Here is a 16,344-nt window from a genome sequence, read left to right on the forward strand (position 1 = left end):
TATGATGACATCATTCACAGGCAGGCTTTTAATGTTTACAGTTAGAAGTTGTAATTAAATAATGATTCTGATGCTTGCAATAATATGATTCATTTTAAAATAAATTACATGCACTGTATGTAATATATTTTAAACTGAATCTAATGCAAAATCATTTTTCTGACTTTTTGACCGTCAAAAATGTCACCAACATCGTCTTTGTTTATTTTGATATCCCTGTGAATGTACAGGACCGCTAACGTTGACAGACGTTCCTCTTCCATGGTTGCGCTTAAGTATAAGTGTATAAGTATAAGCATAAGCCCTTAAGTGATTTGAAAAAGGCGCAAAAACACCTTTGTGTGGAAATAAGTTTTCACACGTATATACCGACAGGTAAACACACGTATATACCGACAGGTAAACACACGTATATACCGACAGGTAAACACACGTATATACCGATAGGTAGACACACGTATATACCGACAGGTAGACACACGTATATACCGACAGGTAGACACACGTATATACCGACAGGTAGACACACGTATATACCGACAGGTAAACACACGTATATACCGACAGGTAAACGTATCACCATACAAAGTGGGGATGTCATCATGGAATATCAACCTTCAACCCACTATATTTACATTTTATACTAGATTAGCTTTGTGTTTAACCGCAAAAATGCAAGTCCCTTCACTTCTTCTTAAATGACATAACGTCAGTATTTTATTGGAGAGAGAGACTTGAATCAATGCTATATGTGACTTAGAATGTATACATGTATGTAACACTAGAATTATATATGACGCTCATAAATTACAGGCCTATACAATCATTTGTATATTGCCAATAACTATAGGTAAATTTAGAATAAAAGTAGCCATTTGACCCAGTGACTGAGAGTTGACCAGCGACTAGATCTCTTGTAATGAAGGTGGATGAGGGTGGTGGGCGGAATAAAGGAAAATGCCGGAACAATATAAAACAAAAACAAAAAAAACCCCAGTAAAACAACGTAATCCGGACAATTAGTGATTTGTAATATACGTCATCATGATAATTCATTAAGACGTTTCAATATCGGTCTTAGCGTCTCATTACACTAACATTATTATTGGATGTTTGATTATTTTTCAAAACTGATACGCACGCGACAGCGTTTTTGCGTCAATGGTAGCTACGCCACTGGTTTATAAATTACAAACGTTTTACCAAACTCGTTATGTCTTGATTAAGCCGAAGGTATCTTTTAAAGATTTTCTAAAATAATCGAACAAATCAGTATTTTCTTTCTTTCTTTCTTTCTTTCTTTCTTTCTTTCTTTCTTTCTTTCCAGTTGTGATTCTATTATAACACATCGGTTACCGACAGAGGTACTCGTGTACTTACCGTATGGCCCATACGAGCCGCTCGGTGGAGAATGGTTTCCCCTGTATCACGACATACAGCTAGCTTCTTCACCTCCACAGGAAGTGGGTAGGATCCGTCGTTAGAGAATTCGGTCTTTGTGGCAAAGGGTGTGTCTTCTAAACTTTCGTCAACTAACGGACGTGGACCATTGACAGAATTATCCACTGTATCAGTTGGTAACGAAGGACCCCGTTGTTCCTGAAGTTGAAAAAAAACATGTTTTTTATTGTTATCCTAACAACCTGACCGATAATCAGTGTGATCATATGTAGCTAATCGATATTTTCTTGTTAAAAGCACTTGATGTTGAAAACTTAAATTGCATAAATCTTTTTAAAAAATTCAAATGTATAAGTAAAAGAAAACCTTTCGTTTTGTACCAGCTGTATAGTTTTCCCTATATCACAAACCTGTTGCTCTATGCTGTGTCGTCTTCGCTGGTCGTTCAATTTCCGCCTCGCTTCCTGTCCCCGGCGCCTTGCGCCTTCGAGTTTGCTACCGAGTTCAAGGCGCTTTGAGCGTGCGCCGTTGTCATCCCTGAGCGTGTTGGTTCGTAGTTGATATCCACCGCGCCTTGGACTGTGTCTGCGCCCGAACCTTAAGTGTTTCGGTTTAAATAAAAGCGTCATCATCAAACCTCCTTTACTCCTTCCACTCCGAAGGGTTTGTTTAAGTGCAGAACTGGTGTCCCCGACTTCCCACATGCCAGAATTATCCGTTTCCGATTGCTTATTTCCATTTTCTCCGGCGACATTCCCGGATTCAGAAGAACCCAGCTTCGCAGTGGCTTCCTCTGAAGATAAGCGCCTCTCTTGTGCCAACTTTTCCTGTTTTTCACTCATTCGTCGACAAATCCGTCTCGCCGTTTGGCGTAATCGCTCGCGTCGCTTCAGAGCCTTTCGACATTCTTCTCGTGTGAGTTCCCGGTCATAGGCTGCGTTACGGTCATATATCGGCTTCTTTCCTGAAGTGATACACAAAGCAGGTATGATTGAATATAGCCTTCTGAATGTCGACATTCGGAATATTGTCCATGCCATATTAAAAACAGCATGTATGTATTTATCATTGACACTATATGTGGTGTAAGTTGTGATATAATAAAACTTTGAACGGTGGCTTTTCTTTGTATCTTTTAGACTGAAGAGAAATTTACCGGAAGTCTCCCCGCGCCTCGTTTTCGACACACTTGACCTAACACCATTATACCCACCAGCTGCCTGAGTTCGAGTCCGGGGTTCAAGCACTTTCGGTTTGAAGTCAATGAAGCCCTTGGGTTTGGCAATCTTCTTCTTCTTCTTTCTCCTGCCAATCCATTTCTGCCTCCCTACAATAATGGTAATAATTAAATCTTACCCATGACTTACCCAAAATAGATAGACAAATGGATGACTGTATTTTGTCGTTACGGGAAAAATGGGATTTAGTTGTCTTACACGTACTGTATCATATCTCCTGTTACGACGGATACAGGCGATACCAAACGTCAATGTTTATAAACAAATTCTAATATCGAGCGTCTGTCTTGTGTCATGTGTATATTGTTAATTAGTTACTAATAAAACTGAATGATAACGATCTATACCACTTAATAAATCGGCTGGTCCAATTCTAATATGTATAAAGCAGACTACGGAGGTAAAGAAAGATGATATCTGTTAAATTCTAACAACATAACCTGATGGGTTTCCAATCTGCCAGGTTAATTTGGAGAATAGACGTGGAAGACATACAATGGCCTTAACCGGAGACTCGGTACGTTAATTTATTTCATTCGCACACTTGAACACAATAACAATGCTTAATGTCATTATGTCGTAAGGCTCAGAATTTACCAAATACAAGGTATCCATAATGGCAATAACATGTCGCCAGCACGCACAACAATAGGCATGTGCATTAGTGACCTTGACATTTGACACTGTGCTGTAATAGAAAATCAATCTATTGTATGGAAGGTTTTTTTAATTCATAGCAGCAGTGTATGGGAACTCCCATGTACAACCTGGCTTCAATAACACTTTACATACGGACAGTTTTAATCCGAACATCAATAAAACGTAACTAAATAGGCATCCTAACCCGGAACACATCGTTTACAACACATCGTTTACAACACATGTTTACAACACATGTTTACAACACATGTTTATAACACATCGTTTACAACACATGTTTACAACACATCATCTACAACACACGTTTACAACACATGTTTACAACACATCGTTTACAACACATGTTTACAACACATCTACAACACACGTTTACAACACATGTTTACAACACATCGTTTACAACACATGTTTACAACACATCGTTTACAACACATGTTTACAACACATGTTTACAATAAACATCACATGTTTACAACACATCATCTACAACACATGTTTACAGCACATGTTTACATCCACAATAGAAAACTACACCCTATATTAATACAATACATGTTTATCACCATAGATATATAACAACATTTCCTCGTCAAATCTATTATTTCACATACCAGTACCATTCTCCACTAAAATATATCTACATGGTTTCAATTTCGAATTTAATTCGTCGATACGCTTTCGATTTTTTATTCGTCGATACGCTTTCGATTTTTTATTCGTCGATACGCTTTCGATTTTTTATTCGACAAAGAAACTGATGTATATTTTCCCCGAGTTCTGGATGAGTTCTGGATGACGTAATCTGTAGCAGCAGTTGTTAGCAGTAATATGAGTGACGATGACACGACTCGCCGCCTACTTCACAGTTTAATGTGATGTTAATTATGTACATTGCATACACATAGAGCTGCGCGCGTGACTGGCAGTATCAGATCGTACAATCTATTGTATGGGTAATTACCTACTTTACGACGTTCTGTAGATATGTAACACGTATTTACATGTCTGACGGACTTGAGGACGTAATAAAAACTGTTATCTTTGTTGTTTTGTTTACTTTGTATACTTACCAAGTAACCGGTCGGTCCTACTCATTCTCTGTTTAGTACCCCTGGCTTTTCTCCGAATCTCGTCAGCCTGGTAAAAATGTAAAGTATGCCATTATGTTTGACCAAAGGACATTGTTTCGATTGAGTGATTTTGACAGGGGCATACAATGTGTTTTAAACACGGATGTGATTTGTTCCAAACAAAATTCAGCTGATTAACAGTAACTCGCAATAGTCAAGATCGTATTACGACGATGCTATACAATTCGTTATCACTGTCAAATAAGACACATTTTAAACGAACGACCATCAATTCATACAAAAAAAACTACATGTTTTAAATACGACGTCTGTTCGTCAAATTATCAAGAATACTCTGTACATGTAAATTCGCCCACTCTCCATCTAAATGCAATGTATATTTATCTAAATAACCTGCAGTGTTTATTTATTCAATTATTTATTTACATATTGTATGCCGATATACACGGTGTATTTAAAATAAGTAACAAATAATATAAGCAGAATCTCTATATTACACGCAGTGTTTAATCACATACATATTACTCATTTTTAACTTTATCAAAAAAATGTGTAGATGTATATTCATATGTACTGATTATCATATCTCCGACAAGTCGTAGTCAAAGTATCATACACATAACATCTTATCAACAATTTGGGGAAGATATTTCATCCCTGTGAACATTCCCGGCCGTCACGGTACTTAGTCTAGATCTGGGTCTAAAAGTCTATGTATATATTTATGTAGTTTGTCTGGGTCTAAAAGTCTATGTATATATCTATGTAGTTTGTCTGGGTCTAAAAGTCTATGTATATATCACGGGAGTTGGTCTGGGTCTAAAAGTCTATGTATATATCACGGTACTTAGTCTAGATCTGGGTCTAAAAGTCTATGTATATATCTATGTAGTTTGTCTGGGTCTAAAAGTCTATGTATATATCACGGGAGTTGGTCTGGGTCTAAAAGTCTATGTATATATCACGGTACTTAGTCTAGATCTGGGTCTAAAAGTCTATGTATATATCACGGGAGTTGGTCTGGGTCTAAAAGTCTATGTATATATCACGGGAGTTGGTCTGGGTCTAAAAGTCTATGTATATATCACGGGAGTTGGTCTGGGTCTAAAAGTCTATGTACATATCACGGGAGTTGGTCTGGGTCTAACAGTCTATGTATATATCACGGGAGTTGGTCTGGGTCTAAAAGTCTATGTATATATCACGGGAGTTGGTCTGGGTCTAAAAGTCTATGTATATATCACGGGAGTTGGTCTGGGTCTAAAAGTCTATGTATATATCACGGGAGTAGGTCTGGGTCTAAAAGTCTATGTATATATCACGGGAGTTGGTCTGGGTCTAAAAGTCTATGTATATATCACGGGAGTTGGTCTGGGTCTAAAAGTCTATGTATATATCACGGGAGTTGGTCTGGGTCTAAAAGTCTATGTATATATCACGGGAGTTGGTCTGGGTCTAAAAGTCTATGTATATATCACGGGAGTTGGTCTGGGTCTAAAAGTCTATGTATATATCACGGGAGTTGGTCTGGGTCTAAAAGTCTATGTATATATCACGGGAGTAGGTCTGGGTCTAAAAGTCTATGTATATATCACGGGAGTTGGTCTGGGTCTAAAAGTCTATGTATATATCACGGGAGTTGGTCTGGGTCTAAAAGTCTATGTATATATCTATGTAGTTTGTCTGGGTCTAAAAGTCTATGTATATATCTATGTAGTTGGTCTGGGTCTAAAAGTCTGTGTATATATCACGGTACTTAGTCTAGATCTGGGTCTAAAAGTCTATGTATATATCTATGTAGTTTGTCTGGGTCTAAAAGTCTATGTATATATCACGGGAGTAGGTCTGGGTCTAAAAGTCTATGTATATATCACGGGAGTTGGTCTGGGTCTAAAAGTCAATGTATATATCACGGGAGTTGGTCTGGGTCTAAAAGTCAATGTATATATCACGGTACTTAGTCTAGATCTGGGTCTAAAAGTATATGTATATATCACGGGAGTTGGTCTGGGTCTAAAAGTCTATGTATATATCACGGGAGTAGGTCTGGGTCTAAAAGTCTATGTATATATCACGGGAGTAGGTCTGGGTCTAAAAGTCTATGTATATATCTATGTATTTTGTCTGGGTCTAAAAGTCTATGTATATATCACGGGAGTAGGTCTGGGTCTAAAAGTCTATGTATATATCACGGGAGTTGGTCTGGGTCTAAAAGTCAATGTATATATCACGGGAGTTGGTCTGGGTCTAAAAGTCAATGTATATATCACGGTACTTAGTCTAGATCTGGGTCTAAAAGTCTATGTATATATCACGGGAGTTGGTCTGGGTCTAAAAGTCTATGTATATATCACGGTAGTTGGTCTGGGTCTAAAAGTCTATGTATATATCACGGGAGTAGGTATGGGTCTAAAAGTCTATGTATATATCACGGGAGTAGGTCTGGGTCTAAAAGTCTATGTATATATCACGGTACTTAGTCTAGATCTGGGTCTAAAAGTATATGTATATATCTATGTAGTTTGTCTGGGTCTAAAAGTATATGTATATATCTATGTAGTTTGTCTGGGTCTAAAAGTCTGTGTATATATCACGGTAGTTTGGGTCTAAAAGTCTATGTATATATCTTAAAAGTCCATAACATTTCATAAAAGTGTAACTATATAACCTTATATCGCGTGTCTTTTACGTTATCTTGTGTTAGCTCGACTAGCATCCTGGATTTTTTCCTAATATGGACGTAACTTTGCATGACTGATATGATCTTCTGTCACAGATAGTGCATCTCTTTACGCTCGTTTTAAACGAATCCCAAATATTTAAAATGCAAAATGACAAAAAAAACGACATGAAATGAATATGGCAGGTAAAGATATGTGAAAGCTGTGATAAAATACACGATGTATGTATACAGGATACATCAAACGTGTCCTGTTGGGGTTTTATGATCAAATGTAAAATACTAGTCCATCACTTCCCCAGATGTTTTATCAATTTATGACAAAATACAACAGTTTAGTACATCCGTGTAGCATTAAATGACAAGGGTTTGTATAATAACAGACGGCCATGTATCCATATCAGTAAAATTCTTTAACCTTGGCCAAGGTACAAACTCATTTGTTTACAATCACAGAATATCGACATGAACCCGTACTTCTAACTCAAAATCCATTGAACGAGTGCGAATAAAACCAGGGTTTCCGGAAGGATAAGCGGCCTCTGCTTCACTGAAAACACCCGCCATACAAATCTAGGGCACGACGACACCCGCCATACAAATCTAGGTCACGACGACACCCGCCATACAAATCTAGGTCACGACGACACCCGCCACACAAATCTAGGTCACGACGACACCCGCCACAAATCTAGGTCACGACGACACCCGCCATACAAGTGTAGGTCTCGACGACACCCGCCATACAAATCTAGGTCATGACAACACCCGCCATACAAATCTAGGTCATGACAACACCCACCATACAAATATCACGACTGATCAAGAGACAATTCAACATGAACTGCATGTCATCCTGGAGGAAAAGGTGACGTTTTATCAAACAGGCGGATAATTATGCTTATCATAAAAAAACGTGGGTTTCCATTGTTGCGTTTAATTAAAACATATTATGATGGACAACACCTGGCGTTTAATTAAAACATATTATGATGGACTACACCTGGCGTTTAATTAAAACATATTATGACGGACAACACCTGGCGTTTAATTAAAACATATTATGATGGACTACACCTGGCGTTTAATTAAAACATATTATGACGGACTAGCTGGCGTTTAATTAAAACATATTATGATGGACTACACCTGGCGTTTAATTAAAACATATTATGACGGACTAGCTGGCGTTTAATTAAAACATATTATGATGGACTACACCTGGCGTTTAATTAAAACATATTATGATGGACTACCTGGCGTTTAATTAAAACATATTATGACGGACAACACCTGGCGTTTAATTAAAACATATTATGATGGACTAGCTGACGTTTAATTGAAACATATTATGATGGACTACCTGGCGTTTAATTAAAACATATTATGATGGACTAGATAGCTGGCGTTTAATTAAAACATATTATGATGGACTACCTGGCGTTTAATTAAAACATATTATGATGGACTGGACTACCTGGCGTTTAATTAAAACATATTATGATGGACTAGATAGCTGGCGTTTAATTAAAACATATTATGATGGACTACCTGGCGTTTAATTAAAACATATTATGATGGACAACACCTGGCGTTTAATTAAAACATATTAAGATGGACTACCTGGCGTTTAATTAAAACATATTATGATGGACTACATCTGGCGTTTCCGTCTGAACGACAAATTAATGTTCGATATATGTCGACCTTACATTTCGCGTATTTTAATGGTGCACACCGGAGATGTATATATGTTGGTACCGTATATAATTAACGTATATTTCCGCGGTAAACATTGTGTCTTTAATATCTATTTATGGAGATATTTCGAAGCACGTGACACACATTACTTTTCGTGAAAACGTCACAGATCTGCCTCATCTATCAGCGGCCTTGTCACCTTACACGAGATAATGAATTACTGTAATACATGTCTTATGTCAAAACGACGTTAACATGTCAAACACGTCTCCACATGTCTTCATCTACAAATTTATCTAGGACGACAATAAAGAGATTTCTCTACAACTAACTGTTAACGGTTCTTTGGTGTCTCATCTGTGACATTGACGAGTCTAAAAAAATCTTCTGTCCCCCTGTCCCCCCGTGTCCCCCCGTGTCCCCCCGTGTCCCCCCGTGTCCCCTCTGTACCCCCTGTCCCCCCTGTCCCCTCTGTCCCACTTTGGTTCTATCTGTCTGGTTTTTCTGTTCACTGTTCTCTTCCATTGAGTAACACTTTTACCAGAGCTGTTGGTACCCCTAGACCCGTCCTCATTGGATAAAAGCTGTTGGTACCCCTAGACCCGTTCTCACTGGACTACAGCTGTTGGTACACCTAGACCCGTCCTCACTGAACTACAGCTGTTAGTACCCCTAGACCCGTCCTCACTGGACTACAGCTGTTGGTACCCCTAGACCCGTCCTCACTGGACTACAACTGTTGGTACCCCCTAGACCCGTCCTCACTGGACTACAGCTGTTGGTACCCCTAGACCCGTCATCACTGGACTACAACTGTTGGTACCCCCTAGACCCGTCCTCACTGAACTACAGCTGTTGGTACCCCTAGACCCGTCCCCACGGGACTACAACTGTTGGTACCCCTAGACCCGTCCTCACTGGATAAAAGCGTTTGGTACCCCTAGACCCGTCCTCACTGGACTACAACTGTTGGTACCCCCCTAGACCCGTCCTCACTGGACTACAGCTGTTGGTACCCCCTAGACCCGTCCTCACTGGACTACAGCTGTTGGTACCCCTAGACCCGTCCTCACTGGACTACAACTGTTGGTACCCCCTAGACCCGTCCTCACTGGACTACAACTGTTGGTACCCCTAGACCCGTCCCCACGGGACTACAGCTGTTGGTACCCCCTAGACCCGTCATCACTGGACTACAGCTGTTGGAACCCCCTAGACCCGTCCTTACTGGACTACAGCTGTTGGTACCCCTAGACCCGTCATCACTGGACTACAACTGTTGGTACCCCCTAGACCCGTCCTCACTGAACTACAGCTGTTGGTACCCCTAGACCCGTCCCCACGGGACTACAACTGTTGGTACCCCTAGACCCGTCCTCACTGGATAAAAGCGTTTGGTACCCCTAGACCCGTCCTCACTGGACTACAACTGTTGGTACCCCCTAGACCCGTCCTCACTGGACTACAGCTGTTGGTACCCCCTAGACCCGTCCTCACTGGACTACAGCTGTTGGTACCCCTAGACCCGTCCTCACTGGACTACAACTGTTGGTACCCCCTAGACCCGTCCTCACTGGACTACAGCTGTTGGTACCCCCCTAGACCCGTCCTCACTGGACTACAGCTGTTGGTACCCCTAGACCCGTCCTCACTGGACTACAACTGTTGGTACCCCCCTAGACCCGTCCTCACTGGACTACAACTGTTGGTACCCCTAGACCCGTCCCCACGGGACTACAGCTGTTGGTACCCCTAGACCCGTCATCACTGGACTACAGCTGTTGGAACCCCCTAGACCCGTCCTTACTGGACTACAGCTGTTGGTACCCCTAGACCCGTCATCACTGGACTACAACTGTTGGTACCCCCTAGACCCGTCCTCACTGAACTACAGCTGTTGGTACCCCTAGACCCGTCCCCACGGGACTACAACTGTTGGTACCCCTAGACCGTCCTAACTGGATAAAAGCGTTTGGTACCCTAGACCCGTCCTCACTGGACTACAACTGTTGGTACCCCCTAGACCCGTCCTCACTGGACTACAGCTGTTGGTACCCCCTAGACCCGTCCTTACTGGACTATAACTGTTGGTACCCCCTAGACCCGTCCTCACTGGACTACAGCTGTTGGTACCCCCTAGCCCCGTCCTCACTGGACTACAACTGTTGGTACCCCTAGACCCGTCCTCACTGGACTACAACTGTTGGTACCCCCTAGACCCGTCCTTACTGGACTATAAACTGTTGGTACCCCCTAACCCGTCCCTCACTGGACTACGCTGTTTGGTACCCCCTTACCCTCCTAAACTGGACTACAGCTTTTTGGTACCCCTAGACCCGTCCTCACTGGACTACAACTGTTGGTACCCCCTAGCCCCGTCCTCACTGGACTACAGCTGTTGGTACCCTTAGACCCGTCCTCACTGGACTACAGCTGTTGGTACCCCTAGACCCGTCCTCACTGGACTACAACTGTTGGTACCCCTAGACCCGTCCTCACTGGACTACAACTATTTGGGAACCCCCTAACCCGTCCTCACTGGACAACTGTTGGTACCCTTAGCCCGTCCTCACTGGACTACGCTGTTGGTACCCCCTAGACCCGCCCCTCACTGGACTACAACTGTTGGTCCACCCCCCCTAGCCCCGTCCTCACTGGACTACAGCTGTTGGTACCCTTAGACCCGTCCTCAACTGGACCTACAGCTGTTGGTACCCCCTAACCCGCCCCTCACTGGACAAACAACGTTGGTACCCCCTAGACCCGTCCTTACTGGACTACAGCTGTTGGTACCCCTAGACCCGTCCTTACTGGACTACAACTGTTGGTACCCTTAGACCCGTCCTCACTGGACTACAACTGTTGGTACCCCTAGACCCGTCATCACTGGACTACAACTGTTGGTACCCCCTAGACCCGTCCTCACTGAACTACAGCTGTTGGTACCCCTAGACCCGTCCCCACGGGACTACAACTGTTGGTACCCCTAGACCCGTCCTCACTGGATAAAAGCGTTTGGTACCCCTAGACCCGTCCTCACTGGACTACAACTGTTGGTACCCCCTAGGCCCGTCCTCACTGGACTACAGCTGTTGGAACCCCCTAGACCCGTCCTTACTGGACTACAGCTGTTGGTACCCCTAGACCCGTCCCCACGGGACTACAAATGTTGGTACCACTAGACCCGTCCTCACTGGATAAAAGCGTTTGGTACCCCTAGACCCGTCCTCACTGGACTACAACTGTTGGTACCCCCTAGACCCGTCCTCACTGGACTACAACTGTTGGTACCCCTAGACCCGTCCTCACTGGACTACAGCTGTTGGTACCCCCTAGACCCGTCCTCACTGGACTACAGCTGTTGGTACCCCCTAGACCCGTCCTCACTGGACTACAACTGTTGGTACCCCCTAGACCCGTCCTTACTGGACTACAGCTGTTGGTACCCCTAGACCCGTCCTTACTGGACTACAGCTGTTGGTACCCCCTAGACCCGTCCTCACTGGACTACAACTGTTGGTACCCCCTAGACCCGTCCTCACTGGACTACAGCTGTTGGTACCCCCTAGACCCGTCCTCACTGGACTACAACTGTTGGTACCCCCTAGACACGTCCTCACTGGACTACAACTGTTGGTACCCCTAGACCCGTCCTCACTGGACTACAACTGTGGTACCCCCCTAGACCCGTCCTCACTGGACTACAGCTGTTGGTACCCCCTAGACCCGTCCTCACTGGACTACAGCTGTTGGTACCCCCTAGACCCGTCCTCACTGGACTACAACTGTTGGTACCCCCTAGACCCGTCCCCACTGGACTACAACTGTTGGTACCCCCTAGACCCGTCCTCACTGGACTACAACTGTTGGTACCCCTAGACCCGTCCCCACTGGACTACAACTGTTGGTACCCCCTAGACCCGTCCCCACTGGACTACAACTGTTGGTACCCCCTAGACCCGTCCCCACTGGACTACAACTGTTGGTACCCCCTAGACCCGTCCTCACTGGACTACAACTGTTGGTACCCCCTAGACCCGTCCTTACTGGACTACAACTGTTGGTACCCCCTAGACCCGTCCTCACTGGACTACAGCTGTTGGTACCCCCTAGACCCGTCCTCACTGGACTACAACTGTTGGTACCCCGTTATCGTATAACGTATAGCCATAGACGATACATTAGACGCCTATTGTCACATGACCAGCTATTGTCTCCCGGTACCACTATAACTTCCTGGTCCCTGAAGTCAGCTCGAGTTAAGGATCCGGAATCATAATCACAATTTCTTATTCCGGAAATAATGTCTAAATTGTCTGGTTTTGGAAACAATGTTCCCTAAATTTTAGGGTCCATAATGTAACACAGAAATGAGATCAGTATAAACATATGTGTTATGTTTATATAAGTCTGGATTATTATCATAATCACTCATTACAAACCCCTGTTCTTGCTACCTACACCGGTCTCTGACACCACGGAATCTACCACGTGGTCACATTTGTATCAGATACAACACTTGTTTTTAATCAACAATACTTCTGCGATTTCGTAAATTAATGACGTCAGTATTGTTTTCGTGGTACTTGTACAAAACGTCCGGTCAAATCAATTTTGAAAGCAATCTCAATCTGCTTAAAGTAATTTTTTTTAAAGTATGCAAATCGATTTAGTAATCAGGATATCATCAGTAATCTACAGCTTATAAATATGTATATTAATTCCGTATTAATAAACTGTCTTTCGCCAGGAAGGATGGCTCGGTCCTAACACCTTGATCACCATGTCGGTTAGCATTGTCGTCTACCTAGAGATAGGTCATGTTAATGTACTGTGTTATACATACCTTAAGTTTTGTGTTTGATTGTTTGGTTGTTTTAGGAGATGTGGGAGGTTGGTCAGTTCTTTCTTCCATTTCTTCGAATCTTTTAATAGCTCTCTACAAACAATAACAGATATTTTTTTTACCAAATAACGTAACGCTGTAATAGTTACAGACATTCTTAATATAAATATATATCTAGTGTTGTTGATAGTAACAGAAAGTCATGTAGTGTCGCTACAGGAAGTCATGTGGTGCTGCTACAGGAAGTCATAGTGGTACCGCTACAGGAAACTCAATGTGGTGCTGATACAGGAAGTCATGTGGTACCGCTACAGGAAGTCATGTAGTGTCGCTACAGGAAGTCAAGTGGTGCTGATACAGGAAGTCATGTAGTGTCGCTACAGGAAGTCAAGTGGTACCGCTACAGAAACTCATGTGGTGTCGCTACAGGAAGTCATGTGGTGCCACTACAGGAAGTCAAGTGGTGCCGCTACATGAGTCAAGTGGCGCCGCTACAGGAAGTCATGTGGTGTCCTACAGGAAGTCAAGTGGTACCGCTACAGAAACTCATGTGGTGTCGCTACAGGAAGTCATGTGGTGTCGCTGCAGGAAGTCATGTGTCGCTGCAGGAAGTCATGTGGTGTCGCTACAGAAAGTCATGTGGTGCCGCTACAGAAAGTCATGTGGTGTCGCTACAGAAAGTCATGTGGTGCCGCTACAGAAAGTCATGTGGTGTCGCTACATGAAGTCAAGTGGCGCCGCTACAGGAAGTCAAGTGGTGTCGCATGCTACTTGACCGTAAATAACAACAGTGAGATCAATGCGTTGTACTGAATAAACATTTTATATTAAATATTTGTGTTATAATGGTAGTGTCCATGATATACAGCGCTTACAGTGCTTTTAGACAGTTTTAATGACATGTAAAAAGCCAAATTATATTTAGAATAGAATTGTTGATACCTACAGAAAAGCAAAACTCAATAATAAGACGTGTTGTCGAGTTTTTTCTTTCCTCTATATAAATATGTATATTCAGATTTCTTTTTATTGGTGATGGAGTCAGTCGATAGAGACCTCGGTACTTGTTTGGCCAGAGACCCCGCCCACATGAAATGATGGCTGAGGTTTGATCATGCTACATCCTGCGCAGCGCATACCTCGTAAAGCAGTAGTTTCACGACACGACTGAGGAGGGTAATGATTTTCTCGTGCATAAAGAACATAAAAGTACATCTCATCTGAACTCTTAATGACCCATCATTCACAAATAAACGGTCATGTCTTATAAAACGGTTATCGAATATCATATTTCCTAAACACCAGACTTCTGACGTTCTGTTGGTCGATAATATGCGCTATAGTGTATACATTACATATTGATGTTTCAGTAGGAAAATACTACACAGATATAAAGCGTACACTTACTGGTGTTTAAGGGGGAGGGGGTACATATGAAGTTAGGGTTGGTCGGTAATAGTATTTCCAAGGGGGTAGTTAATATCGTGATGTGTATCACCGTTATATGTCGTCACTACCCTAGTGAGGGGAGGGGGGTAGTTAGTGTCGTGATATGAATCACCGTTATATGTCGAGTCACTACCCTAGTGAGGGGAGGGGGTAGTTAGTGTGGTGATGTGTATCACCGTTATATGTCGTCACTACCCTAGTGAGGGGAGGGGGTAGTTAGTGTCGTGATGTGTATCACCGTTATATGTCGTCACTACCCTAGTGAGGGGAGGGGGTAGTTAGTGTCGTGATATGAATCACCGTTATATGTCGAGTCACTACCCTAGTGAGGGGAGGGGGGTAGTTAGTGTGGTGATGTGTATCACCGTTATATGTCGTCACTACCCTAGTGAGGGGAGGGGGTAGTTAGTGTCGTGATGTGTATCACTGTTATATGTCGTCACTACCCTAGTGAGGGGAGGGGGTAGTTAGTGTCGTGATGTGTATCACCGTTATATGTCGTCACTACCCTAGTGAGGGGAGGGGGTAGTTAGTGTCGTGATGTGTATCACCGTTATATGTCGTCACTACCCTAGTGAGTGGAGGGGGTAGTTAGTGTCGTGATGTGTATCACCGTTATATGTCGTCACTACCCTAGTGAGGGGAGGGGGTAGTTAGTGTCGTGATGTGTATCACTGTTATATGTCGTCACTACCCTAGTGAGGGGAGGGGGTAGTTAGTGTCGTGATGTGTATCACCGTTATATGTCGTCACTACCCTAGTGAGGAGAGGGGGTAGTTAGTGTCGTGATGTGTATCACCGTTATATGTCGTCACTACCCTAGTGAGGAGAGGGGGTAGTTAGTGTCGTGATGTGTATCACCGTTATATGTCGTCACTACCCTAGTGAGTGGAGGGGGTAGTTAGTGTCGTGATGTGTATCACCGTTATATGTCGTCACTACCCTAGTGAGGGGAGGGGGTAGTTAGTGTCGTGATGTGTATCACCGTTATATGTCGTCACTACCCTAGTGAGGGGAGGGGGTAGTTAGTGTCGTGATTTGTATCACCGTTACATGTCGAGTAACTTCCAGAGGGACAGATGTGAAATCATTGACGTACCTCAGTACATATACTACAATAATTATATCCTCGATCGAATTTGTCCTATTTACCGGAATCTCCCGATATAACTCTCAATATGTTTTAATCGATCCTGATAATGAGTCACAGAATAAATTAATCCTTCTGAGTTCACAATTATCACGTGCGGTATTGTTATTCGAGCAAATATTTGACAA

General features: G+C 42.9%; 1 protein-coding gene across 1 annotated transcript in view; it reads right to left on the reverse strand.

Annotated features, from left to right (window-relative positions):
• LOC117341965 (nucleolar protein dao-5-like) overlaps nucleotides 1–16,344 on the reverse strand; it is a 61,200-nt gene that overhangs the window by 42,764 nt on the left and 2,092 nt on the right. Inside the window, exons 2-6 of the mRNA XM_033903862.1 lie at nucleotides 13,618–13,710; nucleotides 4,370–4,436; nucleotides 2,615–2,728; nucleotides 1,812–2,365; nucleotides 1,381–1,599 (exon numbers count right to left, since the gene is read on the reverse strand). Coding sequence (XP_033759753.1) covers nucleotides 1,381–1,599; nucleotides 1,812–2,365; nucleotides 2,615–2,728; nucleotides 4,370–4,436; nucleotides 13,618–13,710 — 1,047 coding nt within the window. The remainder of the gene's footprint in view (nucleotides 1–1,380; nucleotides 1,600–1,811; nucleotides 2,366–2,614; nucleotides 2,729–4,369; nucleotides 4,437–13,617; nucleotides 13,711–16,344) is intronic.

The sequence above is a fragment of the Pecten maximus genome, chromosome 14 (genome assembly GCF_902652985.1).
Source record: "Pecten maximus chromosome 14, xPecMax1.1, whole genome shotgun sequence".
NCBI classification, from domain to species: domain Eukaryota; kingdom Metazoa; phylum Mollusca; class Bivalvia; order Pectinida; family Pectinidae; genus Pecten; species Pecten maximus.